The 19,515-nt window shown below is 35.7% G+C and overlaps 6 protein-coding genes across 15 annotated transcripts; 3 read left to right on the forward strand and 3 right to left on the reverse strand.

Annotated features, from left to right (window-relative positions):
- Positions 1 to 167: 167 nt before the first annotated feature.
- LOC107219087 (actin-related protein 2) lies at positions 168 to 8,098 on the forward strand. Of its 2 annotated transcripts, XR_006905412.1 has the most exons (6): positions 168 to 375; positions 1,205 to 2,029; positions 2,187 to 2,550; positions 2,995 to 3,298; positions 3,799 to 4,070; positions 4,463 to 8,098. XR_006905412.1 is itself a non-coding variant. In XM_015657174.2 (5 exons), exons 1-5 carry the CDS (start codon positions 248 to 250, stop codon positions 3,885 to 3,887), a joined length of 1,710 nt encoding a protein of 569 aa, XP_015512660.1. In that variant the 5' UTR covers positions 168 to 247; the 3' UTR covers positions 3,888 to 8,098. The 2 variants fall into 2 exon arrangements, 1 of the variants encoding a protein (XP_015512660.1); XM_015657174.2 differs by having other exon boundaries at positions 3,799 to 8,098.
- Positions 7,039 to 11,027, reverse strand: LOC107219070 (ras-related protein Rab-39B). The gene is made up of 3 exons (XM_015657145.2): positions 10,258 to 11,027; positions 9,634 to 9,743; positions 7,039 to 9,313 (listed from the first exon to the last, which is right to left on the reverse strand). The coding sequence occupies exons 1-3, from the start codon at positions 10,363 to 10,365 to the stop codon at positions 8,875 to 8,877; spliced, it is 657 nt and encodes a 218-aa protein (XP_015512631.1). The 5' UTR covers positions 10,366 to 11,027; the 3' UTR covers positions 7,039 to 8,874.
- A 15-nt stretch (positions 11,028 to 11,042) lies between these two features.
- LOC107219068 (adenylyltransferase and sulfurtransferase MOCS3) lies at positions 11,043 to 13,713 on the forward strand. The gene is made up of 5 exons (XM_015657143.2): positions 11,043 to 11,739; positions 11,804 to 12,017; positions 12,477 to 12,775; positions 12,889 to 13,356; positions 13,525 to 13,713. The coding sequence occupies exons 1-5, from the start codon at positions 11,562 to 11,564 to the stop codon at positions 13,674 to 13,676; spliced, it is 1,311 nt and encodes a 436-aa protein (XP_015512629.1). The 5' UTR covers positions 11,043 to 11,561; the 3' UTR covers positions 13,677 to 13,713.
- Positions 13,686 to 16,613, reverse strand: LOC107219067 (probable galactose-1-phosphate uridylyltransferase). 9 transcript variants are annotated; one of them, XM_046745568.1, is made up of 9 exons: positions 16,300 to 16,351; positions 16,145 to 16,180; positions 15,721 to 15,847; positions 15,345 to 15,482; positions 15,106 to 15,275; positions 14,826 to 15,031; positions 14,520 to 14,748; positions 14,189 to 14,405; positions 13,686 to 14,110 (listed from the first exon to the last, which is right to left on the reverse strand). In XM_046745568.1, the coding sequence occupies exons 3-9, from the start codon at positions 15,794 to 15,796 to the stop codon at positions 13,836 to 13,838; spliced, it is 1,311 nt and encodes a 436-aa protein (XP_046601524.1). In that variant the 5' UTR covers positions 15,797 to 15,847; positions 16,145 to 16,180; positions 16,300 to 16,351; the 3' UTR covers positions 13,686 to 13,835. The 9 variants fall into 9 exon arrangements, with proteins under 9 accessions (XP_046601524.1, XP_046601527.1, XP_046601528.1 ...); XM_046745571.1 differs by having other exon boundaries at positions 15,775 to 15,847; positions 16,300 to 16,316; XM_046745572.1 differs by lacking the exons at positions 16,145 to 16,180; positions 16,300 to 16,351 and adding an exon at positions 16,547 to 16,613 and having other exon boundaries at positions 15,775 to 15,847.
- Positions 16,614 to 16,648: 35 nt separating this feature from the next.
- Positions 16,649 to 18,559, forward strand: LOC107219069 (proteasome subunit alpha type-6). Its single transcript, XM_015657144.2, has 5 exons — positions 16,649 to 16,809; positions 16,994 to 17,088; positions 17,175 to 17,256; positions 17,810 to 18,239; positions 18,345 to 18,559. The coding sequence occupies exons 1-5, from the start codon at positions 16,734 to 16,736 to the stop codon at positions 18,400 to 18,402; spliced, it is 741 nt and encodes a 246-aa protein (XP_015512630.1). The 5' UTR covers positions 16,649 to 16,733; the 3' UTR covers positions 18,403 to 18,559.
- Positions 18,548 to 19,479, reverse strand: LOC107219071 (probable small nuclear ribonucleoprotein Sm D2). Its single transcript, XM_015657146.2, has 3 exons — positions 19,319 to 19,479; positions 18,823 to 19,078; positions 18,548 to 18,734 (listed from the first exon to the last, which is right to left on the reverse strand). Exons 1-3 carry the CDS (start codon positions 19,459 to 19,461, stop codon positions 18,630 to 18,632), a joined length of 504 nt encoding a protein of 167 aa, XP_015512632.2. The 5' UTR covers positions 19,462 to 19,479; the 3' UTR covers positions 18,548 to 18,629.
- Positions 19,480 to 19,515: the final 36 nt, after the last annotated feature.

Here is a 19,515-nt window from a genome sequence, read left to right on the forward strand (position 1 = left end):
TGGCTGCACTGAGTGTGTTTCCCCTAGGATTACGCCTTTGCTATTAGTTGAAAACTGAAGATATCGCACTCAGTGTAGCCAGCTAAAAACGCTAAAGACAAGTCTAAACGCGCGAAGCAAAGCTTCAACTATAGCCTTGAACTTGACTAGCGCATTATCAGCTAAAGGGAGTGTCTCGAATATTTTCTACGGGTCGGCATACCTGTCAAACTTATCTTTTATATTTCATTATTTTCGAAATATAATCATGGATCCAGCTGTCTTCCCCGAGGAAATATGGATCAAAATTCTTTTATACTGTGATGTGCCTGACATTATTGCCTTCGGGAGCACCTGTAAATACCTCAGGAAAACATCGGACACCGATTACTTGTGGTAAGTTTCGAGGTTATGTTGCTTAAACGCCCTTCGTACTTAACCGAGCCAAGGCCTTATAGTTAGGAATGACAAGCTAATTATTTAATCATTTTTCAACCCTTCACACATACACTTATAAAGGTAGTATTACAGGACTATGTTGTACATCCCACAAAGTTTCTGGGCAAAAAGATCATAAAATGATGGTGTAGCATGTACAGCTGAAAGAAATCAAGCCTGTCGAGCCAAATTTTTTCGAAATATTACCGTCAACGTGACCCGCAATTACTCAACCAAAATTCAAAACACGAAAACCCAGCTATTTACAAATTTATAACTGGTTGTCTTGTCTTAATCAGCACGAATGAGGCTGTTAAGTCCTTATCAGCATTTGGGATACGTGAACTTTGATTTTTAGAGATATATATGTCAACGTTGAAATCAACAAGGCATCCCCTTAACCCATTCTGAACTGCATTATATCTAATGGTGAAATTTTTTTTTTTCAATTTATTTGAATTCTTCATACTTCAACTATACTAAGATATTTGATTTTTTTCTAAACTATTTTGAATGTTATTGGTTTGAAGATTTGTTGAGAGCGTCATTCATTGATACTGGAAGAAATATCTGCTTTTGATATTTAAAATAGAATATACAATTCATAAATTTCTGTAATTGTCAGCAGCCAAGATCATTTGATTAAAATTTGAAGTTGAAATCTTATACCCTCGCCCAGGGTAATTGTATTGTCAAAATTAAACCCAACCAACTTCAGCCGCACCCGTGAATCATGGATTAAGTAAACCATGCACGCTTCGGTACATAAAAACTTTTTTTATTTCAGGAAAATCAAATGGCTGCAGCTCATATCCAAAGTACAATTCAAATTTCCTGACATGAAATGTCTCCAGTTACTAAGCGTTAGTTTTAAGGCGATGTGCTACCGACTTCACATGGTAGTGACGCTGGGAGAGAGCGTTCCATTCCCTAAGTGCTACCACTGCAGTGGTTACACGTGTCAAAGGAACTGCGTCGAAGGTTCGAGTTCAAAGGTGGTCATCGAGATCGGGAACAAATACACGTGGGTCATAACGCCTCATTTCGGTCTAAGACGGCATTTCTCTATGTTTGGCATACCGAAATGCAACACGGCCAACGCAGCGATGCAAACACAGGCACCAAGCATAGCGAGCAGTAGCAGCAGGTTAAAAACTGATGCAAAATCAATTGCCAAAAAACTGAAACTGGTGAGGCTATCCGAGCTAGCAACGGCAAAAATTCCACGACCCAGTGGACCGTTTTGCGTATTTTGCAATCCGGTTAAATTGTATCGCGAGAAAAAACGCCTCGCATCGCACCAGAATGATGTACAAAAATACTCTAGTACAAATCCTATTTATCAAAAATTATTGAATGGATATTGTGCAGACACCATTGAGGTTCTCGGAATTCCTAACGTTGATGTTGTTAGTCCGGCGGAAGCCCTCTTAAGCGATGGAACTTTTTCGGTGCTAAAGACTTTCGTCGATCACTTGTTTCACCAGATGGGTTTAACGGCGACACTGAGAAAGCCAAACGCTGTACTTATGTTCTGCGAACCACTCGCCATGCATCCATTACTCAGAAAACAGCTACTTCATTACTTATTTCAAGAGGTCAAAGTTGCTAGGTAATTTTATTCGCTGAATTTATAAAAATTGAATCACATGGAAATAATTATGTAGCCGGTTCTTAGATATTTGAAGTATAATCTTCACTGCTGCAGAGAGAAGATTTACTTGTTGAGTTGAATTTTAACAATTTCAATTCTCTCACAATCGTTTCAGGGTATGTTTAGTTCCAAAACCCTTGGCTGCTTGCGCAATGCTCGATGTGGAGACTTGCGTTGTAGTAGATAGCGGTGCTCTGAGTACAACAGTTGCTGTTGTCATCGGAGGAAGGGTGATGCCTGATCGGTGGCGTCTATTGCCTGTCGGTGGATATCACGTAGCCCATCATTTGAAACAAGCGATGCATTGGCAGCCAAAAGAATACCATCAGATTCCTGTATCTTATTTGGACACTATGGCTGTCAAGGAGAGATGCAGATTGAGCTACAACATTGAAAATGAAGAACGGAAAAGAGGGCCAACCAGAAGAGAACACATCAATCTTAGGGTTGATAGTTATGCAGATTACAAACAGTTTTGGGTAAGTAAAAAGTAAATGATATCAAAATTATTTATGCAGGTGTGTCGATTGATTAGAGCAAGTAACAACTATTCTTGATGAATGTTAAATATATCCTTAATTAACACGCAATTTACTGAAATTTGTCATGAATCGATAAGAGTTGTTCATGTAATAATTTGTCGAGAAGGTAATTGAACACTATGAAATATGTGATGAAAATCTTTTGCATTCCATCGATTGTTATTAAAATAAATAAGTTTTCATTGAAAATTGATATGCTTGGTTGATGGGCATTGCGATCCACCCACGCTTTTTGGGGTGAATTTTAATTTCGACGATTTATCATCATCAAATTCTTTAACGATCGGAAAGAAGTTTATAAACTTTCTGTAGCGATTAGTCAAATATTTCTTATTATTCTCCAATGTATAGATTGATAGAACAAGAAATTGATTTTGGCAGAGAGTATCGCTGGGTTCTGAGCTTTACATCGCACCTGAGATGATGTACGTTAGCCTTGGGCTCCCCGAAGTGATCAAGGAAGTGACTATGGGCCTTTCGGAAGAACTGACCCAGGATTGTCTATCCCATATTCTGTTGACCGGAGGTAACACTGATTTGGCGGGATTTGACCTCAGGCTATCTAAAGATTTGCGCGAATTACTTCCGGAGCACAGTCCAATTTTGGAGGTCAGAAGCTGCCCAGGAACTCACAGCTGGAATGTGGCTATGGGATCAACTTACGTACCTTTGGCCGTACATCCTGGTATGTTGTCACCTTGTTTGGTAAACACCATATTTTTCTACTGTCATCGATCAGAATTTTAGATTGTATCAGGAGTTGAGGATGAGATAAGAAAAGAGTGCAAAAAGTCTCTCGCTATTTTCACGTATGGCGTAGATACAGGGAATTGAATATCGTTATAAAGCATTGTGAGAAAAGCATTGGGTGGATTCTGAAAAAAGGTCCAAGCAATTTGTATCTTCATTTTAAATATTTGAAATTACAAGGTTAGTTATTCAATATAGAAATCTCGATACATGGATTGCGTTGTGAATTGTAATGCTGAACAATTAACATCGTCATACAGCTTTAATGTGGAGCTGAAAAATATTCAGCAAGATTTAATTGTATTTAACTATTTAATACGGAAAGCACTTTGCCGTAATTTTTTCGTTCATCTCAGAACCAAAATATTTTTACTTCTTACCTTTTGTACCTATTTATTCTTGCATCGATAAACGATCCGCTTATTTGACTTGCAGACAAAACGCCACCAGAATATGTGGAAGGGAATCCATTCTGGTTATCACGGGAAGAGTACGTCTTATTTGGATGTGAATCGCTTGAATAGTAACAAAGTAGCAAAGTGGGAGATAGATATCAATGACGAATGATTCAAGTCATGAATACTAGTACCTTAGCAATGATTATGCAAATTAGCAAACCAGTACATATGTCAAGACGTAATATCAGGAAGAGAAATGTTACCAGTGTCAAGTATATTCTATTCCTATATTGTCTATCAACTCGCAAGGTATGAATTCTCTTATAATATTATAATAATGTTAAATTAACTAGAATGACTTTATACATTATTGAATGCATGCATGTTGTACGGTTTTGAATATGCCTCCACATTATCATGTAACCGGCGTCACATATTTCATCTAATTTCTTCAAATATTTTAACAGACTAACTCACCAGATACCAACTCGAAAAATTCTTTGCAAATTAATCTTATTCAAATAGTAAATCAACAATAAGCAAACTTGCACTTGTAAAAGTATTTTAACGTAACTCTGTTGCATTATAATACATTCTGAACCAAATAAGAATACTTAATTTCAGAATGAACGTATGAAATTTGAAACTTTTTAATTATAATAATATTTGATATATATGAGAAGTTTGAAATGTTATTCTAGCTTCCCCGCTCATGATACCTGCAGGAACTTCAGAATTTCTTATTTCACCAGATTCTGAATTCGAGGTTCAACTAAAGATTGATAAAATTACAACTAGATGAAATTGAGAATCTAATCTGATTGAAATGTGGAATGAATGGTTTCACTGCCTTATTTCACTATGCTAAATTTATTATTTATGTATCTCTGGCAAGTGTTCAACACGCTATTACATGACACAAGACTGGGAGATGTTATACAGATGTCAAAAATTTAGCAATGAAAATCTTTAAAACTTTTACTACTTGGTAAAGTTTTCTACGCGCAATAAATAGTTTCATTTTAATATGTTACTGCATCTCTTATCTCTCCGCTATATTGTTTCTTTAATTCACATTGAAGAATGATATGGAAAAAGGAAAGTATGATTAAAACAACTAGTATCATTTCATTTTGCGCGTTAAATGAATTTTAAACTTGCAATAGTATTCCGGAGAATGTCATTTGTTATTTCGTAAATTTATATTGGATTTTTTGCCAAAAAAAAAACAAACAAACAAAAAAGCAACACAATACGTGTATGTGTGTGTGTGTATATATATATATATATACATAAATGTATGTATGTATGTATGTAGAGATTTTTCTAGTCACCATAAACCTACCTAGAACATTAAGAAGAGAGTATACTTCCAAAATAGTAATATATACGTATACATATGATATATATGTATTGAGTAATAATTAGTAATGATAATTAATTGAGAAAAAGTAATAATATATTAAACTCATGAGTCTCTCGTTTATAGATTTATACAAAGTAAGAACAAAGAAGTAATTGTTATAATAATTTATACGTCAAGTTTCATAATATTTATTAATAATGACTATACCTAATAATGCTGCTTATGATGAGGTATAAAATATAATTAATATTAGTTCACAGCAACGAGCTCAATGAACATATTTTGTTACATATTATAGCAGATTTTTATCAGCTTACTATATAATTCCATCAATACAAAATATTTTCGATAAGATATTGTACAATTTAATGATAAGTTTATTGAATTTTACTAGCACAATGTTTTTTTTTTTTTTTTATTATTTACCATTCTTTTTCTTCTCTTCAGGTAGTTCCTCAAACGACTAAAACCTTGAAGGAACTCACAGCACTAAAGCTGCATTTCTTTTCTATAATGTGTAACAAGTTCATCATTCCAGTTATAATTTCTTCAATATCGATATCTTAAAATATTTCATTACCGCAACGAACGAGAATTCGTACTCGGTGATTCAGTCTCTGTATTTATTTTAAGGCTGTACATTTGGTAACTTGTTGTGATTTCCTTCATAGATTATTCATAATGTTAATGTTCTCAACATTCAAATTTGTATTATAATCAGTGTTCTGCTACAGATATGAACAAAGGATAATATACCAACATCAATATAGAATCAGCTCTATCTATTTAAGAAAACACAGTTTCACACCTGAATTCTAACAATCTAAAATGTCAGTGAAAATGGATAAAAAGAAGAAAAATTGTTAAATAATTATTCATTTCCCATCAGTTTTTACAAAATATTTATGTATAATCCTGTAATTATTGTTGCTTGGCACAAGTTTTTATCGGATGGAAAAATAAATAAATAAGTACATGTGAGTGAAAGGGATATGTTATGAAATTACATCGACGCATTTAAGCTTGTTGTACGCTCAAGCTTTTATAATTTTAACATTTAATTTTGGTAAATTATGTAAATAACAAGAGAAACACATTTATTCAATAATTTATTTCATCACACTTTACATCAAGAAGTCTCGTTATATTATAGATAAAATAAAATACAACGGCATGCGTACGATACACATATACATATATATTTATGTTTACTCATACGCGCATGTATATGTTTATGCATATATATACACATATATGTATACGCACACAATATTTACACACGCGCACACAAATGCCTGTGTTTCTATCGATGTATACTATTTACGACTGTATATTTTGTGAATAAATTTTTTTTTTTTTATTTTTTCTGTCTCAAGAATAGAAAGCCAATAAAAAAAAATAGTTTTATAAAACTTTTTTTTCTAATCGTTCTATATTTTATCAACTCTCGTTTCCGCTTTATACTCTTAAGAATTATTTCTTCATCGTTCAGTCCAAAATATTAGCGCTTTTTAATTTGTTCATACTAATTGAATAGTAGCAATAGAATTAATGAAAATTACAGATTCGAATTGTTACAAATCTGACAAATAAGTAAATAATGAATTGCATACTCGTTAGATAAACTGTAAAAACCTTTGGCTAAATGTGGTAATAATTATTCATATCATTTGAAAAGAAACATTATTATACATGGTAATAATAGAATATATATTTTTTACTCTATGATCTGTGACGTGCAGGTTTATGACCCATGATAATCACTCTTGCAATTTAAATTTACTCCGATGATAAAAAATACGACCGGAATACAAGAGCGAGGCAAAAGCCTGTTGGAGATCATAAAGGCAAGGTACGTACATCGTGATCGACAAATGACTTTATGCAAATCACTCAATTAGTACAATCTTATCCTATGTTACTAACAGTTAATCGTTTATTTTACTTACTTTAATTTTTTTTTTTTTGGTATCAGGTCAAACCACCCAAGCCACTGAACGTCAATCTTTGCTAAACATGGCGTATCGATAGACCCGTGTGTTTATAAACTGTTACACTTGATCGCTATGACTTGAGGCCATAGTTGCATTTTAAAAATTTGCAACGGAACGAAAAAACTACATGCGAATCTCCGCGAAAATGTATTATTTTTCTTAATTTACTTGGGTATTTCAAGTTCGATAAAATTAATGAAAATAATGGACTCAATGGATATACATAAATATAAGTATTACGTTTTAATTTGATAGAAAATGTGAACGGTTAAGAATCTGTACAAAAATGACGTTTCAAAGATTCTATCATATTTAAATTCAAGAAGCATGTATGCTAGAACTAGAAATTTGAAGTACAAACAACGTATTTTATGACAAGTTCGCTATTAGAAATGTATGTATCAAAAAATCTAACATGGGAAAGTTTGGTTCTCTCGAATAAGTAATAAATAAATACTTTAAGATATATTTGTCTTATTTTGGCATTGTCATGTCTCAGGATGCTTTGTTTTCGTTTTAATACGAATTTCAATTAATCGCACTTTTGCAAGAACTTTCGAGTACGATGAAGTAATTAAACGGACGATGATTTACATGTAACATGTTTGGACGTGGACTTTGGAGTATTAAATTTTATTCTATTTCCAACAGCTATTAAATGTATGAACGTATGTATGTTCGTGTATATTACAAATTAGAATATATAAAATATACCCTAAGTTTTGAAGAATATTTTGTTTTAATTTCTACCTGCATATTTGTGATGCAAATTTGGCTCACAATTGTTTTTGTAAAATCTTATATATTATATATGTAATAGCGTTTCAAAACTATTGAAAATCGCAGTGGTATCAAACAACAACTATTTATTCTTGTTAGTAAAACTTTATGAATTTATATCGATACTTTGACTAATTATACTCTGACTTTTTAACAATAATCACTGTAAAATAGTACGTGTATGGGATAACTTCTGTCACAAAAAAAATTTCGAAACTGTAAAGCAAACCACTAAAAAAATCATAAGGGTGCTAGACAATTCTTCTCTGATTAACAAAACGACACTTTATGTATTCCACAAAGGTACTATCGCGTTATTAAAAACAATTAAAATATTAGAAGGCGCTTTCTATATGTATATATATATGTAAATGTGTCAAGACTTATCTAGAAAGAAATATTTCAATCTTCCAATATGTACCTGAAATTTTAAAGGTTCCTTTGAACGTAATTATACCAAGATAGTTATTTCGCAAAACTTGTTCAGTAATTGTAAGTGCAAAAATTTTTTATCTAAATTATTACAAATTGATAATTGTAATTTAATTTTTGGAAAAACTTGCCGGAAAAAATATGTGCACCATAAATTAATTTATATTATCTTTCAAATGAACATTGGAAACTTCAGGCTCATGTTCTAATCTATTGATACTTCAATATTATACATGTTAATTTTTTCATATTATTATTATTACATATATATACAAATTATATACAAAATTGTTACAATAACTCTGAACAAACTGTTTCGATGCTTATAAATTCTCTCTGTTAGTCTTTTTTTTTTTTTATTTTTATGAATATGGATATTCAAGGTTTGATCAATTTCATGGCAAATCTTTGAACAAGAGAACAAAAAAAGGTATATCTTTCTACCTTGTCTCAACTTTTGCCAACAGCGCTTACATGTTATGATCCTAAAAAGTTTTTACCTTTAATATAAATTTGGATTAATCATAAACTGCCGCTATTATTAGCAGCAAGAACTTTTCGCAGGTTCAGCTTCGATTAAATTGAAATCCAACCCTCCGGGTCTAGCAAATCCAGTTTTGATCCCATCCCATCCATCCTCCAACTTATACTCACCCGTTTGTATTCTGTTGTATACTTCCTGCGTTACCGTTTTAAAAGCATCTTCAACATTTATCCCTGTCTTAGCGCTAGTCTCAATGTGGTGGACTCCGTGCTGATCGGCAAAAGCCCTTGCTTCCTCCTTTGAAACCTCTCTTCTACCTCCATTGCTCACTAAATCTACCTTACATCCTACCAATGCAAAAACGGGACGATGAGGCTCGATATGCCTCCGTGCTTCCATCATCCATTGCGGTATGTGCTCAAAACTCGCTCTGTTACATACATCGTAAACTAGAAGTGCTCCAACCGAATTTCTGTAGTAAGACTTCGTTATAGACCTGAAATATGGACAGACATGTACTTTTGTTACTAATTATGTAATTATGTGCAAAATACTGGGCGTTTAGTTAAACGACGGTTCAAAAAAAATATTATAGAATGTAAGGAATTTGAAAGAATAATGCATCTTCACTGGATTCATGCTGTAATAAATTAATTTTTTATCATCAATACATTTACAAACGTCACAAAGCTACTAAAACAGGGTGCCGTAGTGTAAGAAGTGAGAAAAATGAATCAATTGAAGCCTCGCGAATTCTTGGCTTGTTTCTTACAATACTGATTGAAAATAGGATCAATTCCTGTGCATAGTAGCTACCTAAATCTTTCTTGGCCTGCCGTGTCCCAGAGCTGTAATTTAATCCTCGTCCCATCTTTGACCTCGATTAATCTGGCAAAAAAGTCTACTCCAACTGTTGGGTCCGATAGCTATAATGAAAAAGTAAGCTTATAGTTTTCCTAAATTAGAAAAACAGACGAACCAATGTTTAGGTATGAATCATGCTATTTGTATGGAACTTGGAATTTTGAAAGGTTATTCCCTACGAGTCATGCTTGCACTTTGATATGCAATAAATGACGATTCATTTCTCAAAACTAAGCTGGTTGGAAGGTCATGGATTAGTTTTGAAGTGACCGTTATAGTATGAAACAAATTCGAAAAGTACGAGTAAGGGACAAGGAAAATTTTTCCGACAATCAGCTCGGCATCTGTACAATAATATCTATGATCTTCAAATACAGACTTCAGCATACGAAATGAAAATAATCGGCGACCGAAATTGTTAGGTCAATAGATGAAACCACTGAGTGGTAAAAGTTTTGATCAATTATGATGCGTATTCGAGGTTGTTATCAACAAATTACGAAGATCCGATGCGATAAAGGGTCAAGAGTAAAAATAAATATGCATAACAGCAAAATAAATGACAACCAGACGTACCTCGGCGAATTTACCATCGGTAAAATATTTTAGCAGTGAACTTTTTCCAACCGTACTGTCTCCGATAAGAATCAATCGGAATTGATAGTCAAAAATAGGTTCCACCATTTTGACGTTTTCGCTTTTAGGGGCGGCGCGATTCGTTCAATTACAGAGCGATAAAATTGTGCGTCGCCGTGTTAAAAATAGCGCATCTTCGTAACCTCCGAACGTTGCCAGGAGAGTGGAATTTGTACAAAACACAAGAGTCCTTTCGGCTGATCGTGACACATTAATTGTCACTTCCTCTCGCAATAGCTTTGTTTGATTTGTATTGTTTATTACGAGCAAAGCCTGAGACTTGCATATGATTTCAACTGCGCATGACGCGCTTTTTTTTTCTATAGTTCCGAATCAACTACGTCTTATCATTCGCTCGACTAACGTAAAATTTGATTATCCCAGTACTCATTTTTGGCAGACGATTAAAATTCACTGCCGAATCCCAGCGCTCTAGATAATTAACCGCGATATCGCAGTGGCCACCACTTTACTTTAAATTGTCAGATACGCAGTTAGAACTTATTTCGTCATGTAATGCCACTTTGAGGTTAATAAGCATCGCGGAACGGCAGGAGATATGCCAGAAAAACATTTGCTCTCGATTGCCTTTTGTTTTGCTATGGTCAATATCACCAACAACAAATACATTCGGTTGATCAGCATTGATCACAGCTGACGTAACATACGCGTACTGAGCTGATACGAGCCTTTATTGCATATCTACAGATGCGTATGTAAAAATTAGCCATGAGATTAGGTGTATTCCTGAAACAGAGAGAGATATATCTCAAGCGTGTCCTCACTGAAGTATACATATATATATGTATATAGGTATATTTTTTCAGTGGTATTCCTGGTTCCCCATCTGTATACATTTGAGATCATTTACGCACGTTTTAAAATGTGAAAATCTCGAACGTGTTGAATCAACGTTCTATGAATTTAGCTGCGAGACCGTTTTTATTCGTTATAATTTTGCTGTGAATGTGAAATATTGGACCACACCACCACAAAGTTTCGAATGAGTGAAATTTTTTCAATTAATTTATACGTAGAAGCGTCGAAAAACAGTCGACATCTCAGCCAAGATGTCGTCCATGGACAATTCTAAATTCCATTCCTAATGACATTGTCATGTCGACAAATTCAGGATTGGGTTAGGTCAGGTTAGGTTAAGAAATCTGCACGTTCTCGGAACAGGTTTTTACTGGCTCGCGTCAGTATCGGAGTTGATTTTGGTTTCTGATAGATAATTCTAAGCAATGAACGAAGAGGAATTAATACGAGAAATTGTCGCTCTTAGAAAGACATTACGCGAGAAGAAAGATACGCTCAGACGCTTACAACGAGATAAGCATGTAGTTCAAGAATGCGGCTTGACCAATGAAGAAATTGGCAGATACAGCAGGCAGATTTTAGTGCCTGAAATTGGGGTGAAAGGTAAATCAAATATATCCAACCCATTTGACAAGTAACAGTGAGATATCTCGGTTCCTTTTCCTAGGTCAATTAAAGTTGAAGAAGTCATCGGTGCTGATCGTTGGCGCTGGAGGCTTGGGATGTCCTGCAGCATTGTATTTAGTTGGTGCTGGCATTGGGCACATTGGTATCATTGACTATGATGAAGTCGAAATAAACAATCTTCACAGGCAGTTATTACACTCCGAGGAGAGCATCAGGGTCTCCAAAGTCGTGTCGGCTACAGCGGCGCTGACTCGGTAGGTTTTGTTTGGCGCATGAAGCTTTGTCAGATCGAATGACTATTCATAGGTTTCACAGATCCTGCCGATTCATGCGTGGTCGGTAGTGAAATAAACTACTGCGTTCAGTTTTGATCCACTACAACATTTTCATTATAGCAAAAGGAGTCGATGTATTTTTTCATCTACATAGTACAATCAAAACCATGATTATTTATTTTGATACTGTGAAACAGATTTAATGATTTGATACCTATATTTTGAGCTTTTGAATATGCACCAGAAATCGGTGGCTAGAGAAAAATGAAGAATTTTCATCGAGTAGATAGTAAAACAAGTCCAATGTCTCCTACCATATCGTATTAAGGTGAAACTGAACAGTATTCTATTTTACTTGCGTTATACGCGATGTCTGAAGCCTGAATATTAATTATATCTGACATTCGAATTGCTAAAAGTATTAATTATTATTCCCAGGTTGAATAGCAGCGTCAATATAACGCCTTACAAGATGCAGTTGGACAGCAGCAATGCTTTGGGAATAGTAAAGCAGTATGACGTTATTTTGGATGCTACCGATAATGTCGCTACCAGATATCTATTGAACGACGCTTGCGTGTTGACTGGAAAACCGTTGGTTTCTGGCTCTGCCTTGAAATTTGAGGGACAATTAACTGTGTACAACTATCGGGGTCCCTGTTACAGATGCGTTTTTCCAACCCCACCACCTCCCGAAACTGTGACGAACTGTGGAGACGGAGGCGTGCTGGGCGCAGGTACTTTTGAGGCCAAGCATTAATTTGAAAAACTTGCAACAAGGCAATACTAGTTGCTAGCAATTATTGATTCAAACCAGGAATCGACTAAAAAGATCTGAACTATTTTCTAGCTGTAGGAACAATCGGCGTTCTCCAAGCCTTAGAGGCGATGAAAATTATTTTGGAAATGTCCGGCGTGCTGGCTGGCAGATTGCTACTGTTTGACGGAACGGAGACATTATTTAGAAATGTGAAATTGAGACCAAAGAATCAGAATTGCTTAATATGTGGAGATAATTCGACAATCGATAAGCTGATTGATTACGAAGAGTTTTGCCGGGCCAAAGCGAATGATAAAAATCCAGGTTTAAAATTGCTCAAGGAATCTGAGCGACTCTCTGTTAAAGAGTATCATAAGTTTGCTGACAGCAGTGCAACATCTCATGTACTAATTGATGTTCGGTCTCACGAAGAATTTGAAATATGCAAATTGCCCAATTCTATTAATGTTCCATTCACCCAAATTTCTAAACCTAACGGCCATGCACTTGTGGAACAAGTTATCAGAAGTATGAGAAATGGGGATACTCGTATAGACGGTGAGTCAGTTCAAAATTGATTCTTAAGACCAACGATTTCGTTCATCTACGTGAGATAAATTATCTCTTGATTGAAACAGTCGAATCTGTTCCTGTTTAGCTTTAGTATTTACATTCTTATGGAGAGTCGAACTATCTTTCAAATGAAAATTTGTTCTGCGTTTTCAGTAATTGTGATATGCAGACGTGGTAACGATTCCCAAAAGGCGGTGAAAATTCTCAAAGGATTGATCAATGATGAGGCTGTAAACATAAGAGACGTAATCGGCGGTATTCACGCATGGGCAAAGAACGTCGACCCGACATTCCCAATCTATTGATGTACAATATCGTTAATAAACCTCCTTTAATTTCCTATTTACACGTATATCTTTTCTATACAATCGTCAAAAAATATATAGTCAATATTTTAAAACGTGATAATTGGCAGATAGTGAAATGTATGTCAGAATCACTCTAATTTCCTAATTGACTAGCCTCTATGACTTAGATGCTTCAGGGGGATTGCACACACAAAATTTAGCAGGCTCGTCAGGTGGCAAACTCATTTCGGGATGTCTGTAATGAGCGTCTGATACTGCTCTAAGTTTTTGAGCTGCTTGTTCAGGCGTTAAATCTCGCTGACTTTGTGCCAAGAGTTCATATCCGACCATGTGCTTCTTTATCGTTGCAGAACGGAGTAATGGTGGGAGATATATTCCGTGAAATGTCCAGTAGCGATAGTCCTCGTTCAAGTATTGGCCAGTCGGAGCACCTGCAAGATTCAAGAAACGATATTTGATATTTTCATGATTTTCTCCCTGCACTTAGCAGCTGATTTACCGAAACCTACCATGCCATCCCATTGAATAAGGGAAGGAGCATTGGAATAAATTATCGTATCTGGTACACAGTCGCTTCATTATAAGTGCCAGAGACTCTTGTTGACTTGCCGTCAGATCTTGCATTCTGATTACCTGTCTTTTGGGTAACACCATAGTCTCGTAAGGCCACTGCGCCCAATATGGGACAACAACTACCCAGTCGCAGTTCTCAATCACGATACGTTCCTGAAAACGTGTCAGTTACTGTATCGCAACATTTATTCGCACAGTTCAAAGATTCAAAGATATTAATTGATTTACTCAAAATCTTTGCCTTTAAACAATTATTTCCCGAAGTACCTTTCTATCAATCTCTTTTCGCACATAATCAATCAAAAGCGGTTTTTGGTGATGGCGGTAGTAGTCGCAGAGAAATTTGTCCTTTCTCTGGGCTTCAAAGGGCAGAAACGAGCTACTCCAAATTTGGCAGTGCGGATGAGGGTTACTACATCCCATTATAGCCCCGCGATTCTCGAATATTTGTACCCAGGCCCATTTTTTGCTCAGTTCATGCATTTCGAGTATCCATCTGATTGTAAAATGTTGAGTCAAGGTTTCACGACACTGTGTCATACAGTTGAAACACATTTTTGCGATAATACTTACTGTTTTATTACTTCTTTGATATCTTCAACTTTCATCAAAGCGATGGTAACGTTCGATTTTGGGTGAAAGCACATCACTTTACAATTTCCCGTTGCTGGACCAATCTTGAAAAGCTCGTCCGAAGATTCTGGCGGACTTGGAACAGACTCCAACAGTGCGGGAAAGTCATTTTCAAATGAATATGTGTTGCGGTAAGGTGGAGTCACCTGGAAACAACAGTTATCACAATGTATTTGAGAAGTTGCGCTACTTTTCTTTATCTCTTGCAGGTTCTGCTCACTTTACCACTGCTCCTAACGTTTCCAGGACACAATGGATTCTTTGGATCATATTCGGGAAGCTCTTCGTCGAGATTATCTTCTACTTGCCCTCCCCAAGGACGTTTCATACGATGCGGGGATACCAATATCCATTCTCCTTTCAGAGGGTTATATCTGATGTGTTGGTGTTCTGCGAAACAACATTAAATAACTAGCATATACAAACATCCGTATACCTATGCATCATTCCCGACCATACCTGTTGGATCAAAGTCATGGTTAGTCGCCATATTTCCACAGGTTACACTCGAAGGTTGCCCTTTCTCCGACATCAATGATTCATCTTTGCTCGGGGTATCACGAGTGCATTCAAGCTCTTTGGACCTTCTTCGTTTACCTAAAAAAATTGATTAAAATTTAAATCAAACTTAACGCAATCACCACCAGATGAAAACAATATCTGTGACCTTTGCTGTACTTATACTTTGAAAATAATAGTGCAAGAATGTGCAATATAATGATTATGAGTCACATGCGTTCAGTTTCGCAATAGCGTATGAAACGCTGTAGCAAGGGAGTTTAAACAATGCATACTGTCGATTATCTGCAGTTCGACCGTCGAAGTTTATAATCACCAATATCGCACACCCCTTTTGCTTTGCCATTACCATCTCTAGTGCGATCCTTACCACACTTTTCCAAGGAACTCATCTTGACGTGTCAAATCGATTTTTCTTCGGTGCTTCTCAGGGTACCGAGTCTCTATGTGGACATTATGTCATTAGAAGTTTTACCAACTAGATACTAGATAACATGACATAGCTAAGTAGCGTAATCCGGATCTGATAACATCGTCATTTGTTATCTCGGATCATGCTGCCTGATTATTACAACTGTATGTGATGTAAATGAAGAAATTGATCACTATTCAATGACAATGAAAAGAAAATACTTTAAGAAAGTGTATGCTAATATATACCGCAAAACAAATATTTATTATTCGGTTGACACTTAATTTTTCTGGAAGTACATACATGCTAAATAACAAAATATACTTGCTTATTGACGCGTGTACAAAATCAATTTTTTAAGCCTCTGAAAGGAAAAAAATTGAACTGTTCATTTCATCATTTTGTAAGAACTTTGATCTTTTTAATATGTTTATTTTAGAAATTGATAATTATTTTGGACTTAATTTAAAAATAGATATGTACTTTCGAAAGTGTCAAGTGTTGGTCGAATGTGTCAAATCGCCGCGGTTTCAAAACCAGAACAAAGAGGTCGCTTATATCGGCGGACGGCCATCTAAAAATCTCATAGATAGTAACAGAATAGACAATAGACTGATGAAATAAAAATCAGATATCCTTGGCGTTCCGAAATGCCACCCAGGTGACTAAACGGTGTGTTCCGAAATAGGCTGACAGCCCTAAAAACTCCCTAGGACAAAGGCAGACCTACCCACGAACTCGGCAGTGCAAAAGTGATAAAAGATTGTTGACAGCACTGGGAGGTAGTTCGGAATCGGAACGCACCCTGAGTGAAAAGAAAGCTAATCTACTCATTCAGGTGGCGTTTTGGAACGCCCCCACCCCCCACAGCAGCGCAAAACTGACTGTGAGCAAAGCCGTCAGTACAGAGAGCGAAAATGTCGCGAGGAAGTAGCGCTGGTTTTGACAGGCATATTACGATATTTTCGCCGGAAGGTCGGCTCTACCAAGTAGGTAAGTCTGCAAAAAAGTCGGCAGTATCACCGTTTTCTTTACGAAAAATCCGACGATCCCCGAGCGAGTATTCCGTGCAATATTCGACATTTCATTACCGTGTTTATGATGACTCGGCGTGATTAGTGTTTCACTTTTTGATGGATAGTATTCTGTATTAATTAAAACGTTGTTTGTGTTCCAGAATATGCGTTTAAGGCTATTAATCAAGGCGGCCTGACCTCCGTCGCTCTTAAAGGCGTCGACACCGCGGTATTTGCTACACAAAAAAAAGTTCCGGTAGGTTATGTTGTCAGATTGAGGAGAAAAACGGTTTTACATTGGCACATCATTGACTCATATTTTACTTTTCATCTAAATTACAGGACAAGCTTCTCGATGCCTCAAGCGTTACACACGTTTTCCAATTGACTGAAGATATTGGCTGCGTCATGACTGGGATGATTGGTAAATTTTTAAAGTGTTTCCGTATTTAACCTGTGATATTGAGAGTTTTAAAAGTGTTGTATTGATATGCATTATACATTTTATTCACAATCCAAACTAATCTCGAGAAAATCTTTTTGTCACAGATATTTTCTGCTGACAATTGTGAATTTAAGAATCATTTCCAACCAATTCAATTTCACCAACCATTTTCAAGTGTGGCCCCTTGATTAATTGAAACTTACCCGACGTATACCTGCATACATAGATTTTGTTTCTAAGCATGAAACCTATGGAATTTAGGTGTTTTTTTTTTTTTTAATTATTTTTAAGAATACTGCTATTTATGCTCTTGATACATTTCTAGAAAAAGGTTTCATTAATTGAGAATCAAATTTTGCTATAAAAACAGAACCATCATTTTTCAGGATACTTAATATTTAATCGTGGAGTATATTTTTTTCATAATAATACTCAAAACTGTTATTTACAACGATTTAATTAAATCATAAAAATTACATTATGTTTTACAATGATACTTGAACGAATCTTTAATGAATTGATATTTTTACAGCTGACAGCAAATCTCAAGTACAACGTGCTCGTTACGAAGCTGCCCATTTCAAGTACAAACATGACTACAGCATTCCTGTAGACACTTTGTGCCGCCGTGTGGCTGATATTAGTCAGATTTACACTCAAAATGCGGAAATGAGGCCTCTGGGATGTTCGATGGTACTCATAGCATACGATCAGGAGAAAGGGCCTTGTGTTTATAAAACTGATCCTGCAGGGTACTTTTGTGGCTACAGAGCAATTTCAGTTGGTGCTAAACAAACCGAGGCCAACTCGTACTTGGAGAAAAAGTTAAAAAAGAAGCAGAACTATGATCACGACGAAGCGATTCAGCTGGCTATCACTTGTCTTTCGACCGTTCTTTCTGTTGATTTTAAACCAACTGAAATTGAGGTCGGAGTTGTCTCCCAGAGCAATCCGAAGTTCCGGTAATTCATGAATGAATTTTCATATGTCGCTTTTTTTTTAAACCAATTGTTTGCAGTTATACATTGTGATTAACTCGTTCTTTCTCTCCTTTCATGGCTTCTTAGTGTTCTCAACGAGCAAGAAATCGATAAGCATCTGACCGCAATTGCAGAAAAGGATTAATTGGTGAGATCGGGTCGAAAGGATATGACCAAATGTGTAATTAATCACAAAGTGTCATCTGATTTCTTTTTTACTGAATAATCAATCTTATCGATGATATGTACTAAGTATGCATAGGTCGAAGTACGCTAAAATAAACTCTGGCTTACGGCTTAAAGTAGGTTCTTTATTTTAATATAATCGCAGCTTGTTAAAAATAATTACAAAATTCTTACAAACTAGTGATATTATTTGCCTGATGCTGTGGCAAGTGGGTTTTTCAACACCAAGATAACCGAATCACCTCGCAGGAACATTTTTGATATAAACCGGTCTTTGTTCACTGGTTTAGCCTGCAATTTTTAATCATACAGTTATTAAATTTTACCTACAATCAGTTATAAATTTGAGGGTAAGTGAGGTCAGTTTCGATTTTATTACCTTTTTCTTTCCTTTTCCAGTCCGTGGTAATTCTGTCCACATTTCTTTGATGTTTTCCAATACCATATTACAGTGTCTGTCAAATGCTTTGACTCGGCCGAGCAGTTTCTTGTTGTTCCGACAGTTGATTAAAACCTGGGTGTTGTTTTTAACAGATTGTGTCAGAACGGACAGGGGACCGGTGTTAAACTCCTCTTCTTCCCTTTTAGAAAGTTCCTCAGGTGTCATTTCAGACTTTGGTTTGGTTAGCGACGCCCTGTAATCGAACATTTGTTGAAATGAAATTGTTGTATCACGTTTAAAACAGAGTTCAATTGTTAGCCAAAGTTAACACATCAGTATGGTCATAAATCATATTTAAAAAATATTCTAAATCTTGATGAGAGGTTAAGTTAGGTTAGTTTTTGTTCGTGACTTCTAAACTGGAAATAATTCGTCTACTTTATGCTATCAGATTCAACGATAATTTGATCAATATTATTGAGAGCACACTCACATTATGTTGTTGGAAAAATTCTTGCTGTTTATAAACTGCTTCAATTGATCATCAATTTTTTCTCGAATCTTGAAAAGCGTCTCTCTTTCGTCGGGCAAACGTTGTGGTTGTGCCGGAATCACCCAGATTCCGGATTTGTTCATTTATTTTACTAGTTACAAAATTGCCAGTCTTCAGCCGCAGAATTCCCTACGATC

Source organism: Neodiprion lecontei, chromosome 7 (genome assembly GCF_021901455.1).
Source record: "Neodiprion lecontei isolate iyNeoLeco1 chromosome 7, iyNeoLeco1.1, whole genome shotgun sequence".
In the NCBI taxonomy this organism is placed as follows: Eukaryota; Metazoa; Arthropoda; class Insecta; order Hymenoptera; family Diprionidae; genus Neodiprion; species Neodiprion lecontei.

Coding starts and splice junctions, on each gene's coding strand:
- LOC107219087 (XM_015657174.2), top strand. CDS start 248: ATGGATCCAGCTGTCTTCCCCGAGGAAATATGGATCAAAATTCTTTTA. Junction 376..1,204: donor TCGGACACCGATTACTTGTG/GTAAGTTTCGAG, acceptor TTTTTATTTCAG/GAAAATCAAATGGCTGCAGC. Junction 2,030..2,186: donor CAAGAGGTCAAAGTTGCTAG/GTAATTTTATTC, acceptor CAATCGTTTCAG/GGTATGTTTAGTTCCAAAAC.
- LOC107219070 (XM_015657145.2), bottom strand. CDS start 10,365: ATGGTGGAACCTATTTTTGACTATCAATTCCGATTGATTCTTATCGGA. Junction 9,744..10,257: donor CCGATGGTAAATTCGCCGAG/GTACGTCTGGTT, acceptor TTTTCATTATAG/CTATCGGACCCAACAGTTGG. Junction 9,314..9,633: donor GCAGGCCAAGAAAGATTTAG/GTAGCTACTATG, acceptor TCCATATTTCAG/GTCTATAACGAAGTCTTACT.
- LOC107219068 (XM_015657143.2), top strand. CDS start 11,562: ATGAACGAAGAGGAATTAATACGAGAAATTGTCGCTCTTAGAAAGACA. Junction 12,018..12,476: donor GCTACAGCGGCGCTGACTCG/GTAGGTTTTGTT, acceptor TATTATTCCCAG/GTTGAATAGCAGCGTCAATA. Junction 13,357..13,524: donor TGGGGATACTCGTATAGACG/GTGAGTCAGTTC, acceptor CTGCGTTTTCAG/TAATTGTGATATGCAGACGT.
- LOC107219067 (XM_015657138.2), bottom strand. CDS start 15,796: ATGAGTTCCTTGGAAAAGTGTGGTAAGGATCGCACTAGAGATGGTAAT. Junction 15,032..15,105: donor ACGTTAGGAGCAGTGGTAAA/GTGAGCAGAACC, acceptor TGTTGTTTCCAG/GTGACTCCACCTTACCGCAA. Junction 14,749..14,825: donor ATCAAAGAAGTAATAAAACA/GTAAGTATTATC, acceptor TTTTACAATCAG/ATGGATACTCGAAATGCATG.
- LOC107219069 (XM_015657144.2), top strand. CDS start 16,734: ATGTCGCGAGGAAGTAGCGCTGGTTTTGACAGGCATATTACGATATTT. Junction 16,810..16,993: donor AGGTCGGCTCTACCAAGTAG/GTAAGTCTGCAA, acceptor TTTGTGTTCCAG/AATATGCGTTTAAGGCTATT. Junction 18,240..18,344: donor CAGAGCAATCCGAAGTTCCG/GTAATTCATGAA, acceptor ATGGCTTCTTAG/TGTTCTCAACGAGCAAGAAA.
- LOC107219071 (XM_015657146.2), bottom strand. CDS start 19,461: ATGAACAAATCCGGAATCTGGGTGATTCCGGCACAACCACAACGTTTG. Junction 19,079..19,318: donor AATTTTTCCAACAACATAAT/GTGAGTGTGCTC, acceptor GTTCGATTACAG/GGCGTCGCTAACCAAACCAA. Junction 18,735..18,822: donor CTGGAAAAGGAAAGAAAAAG/GTAATAAAATCG, acceptor TAAAAATTGCAG/GCTAAACCAGTGAACAAAGA.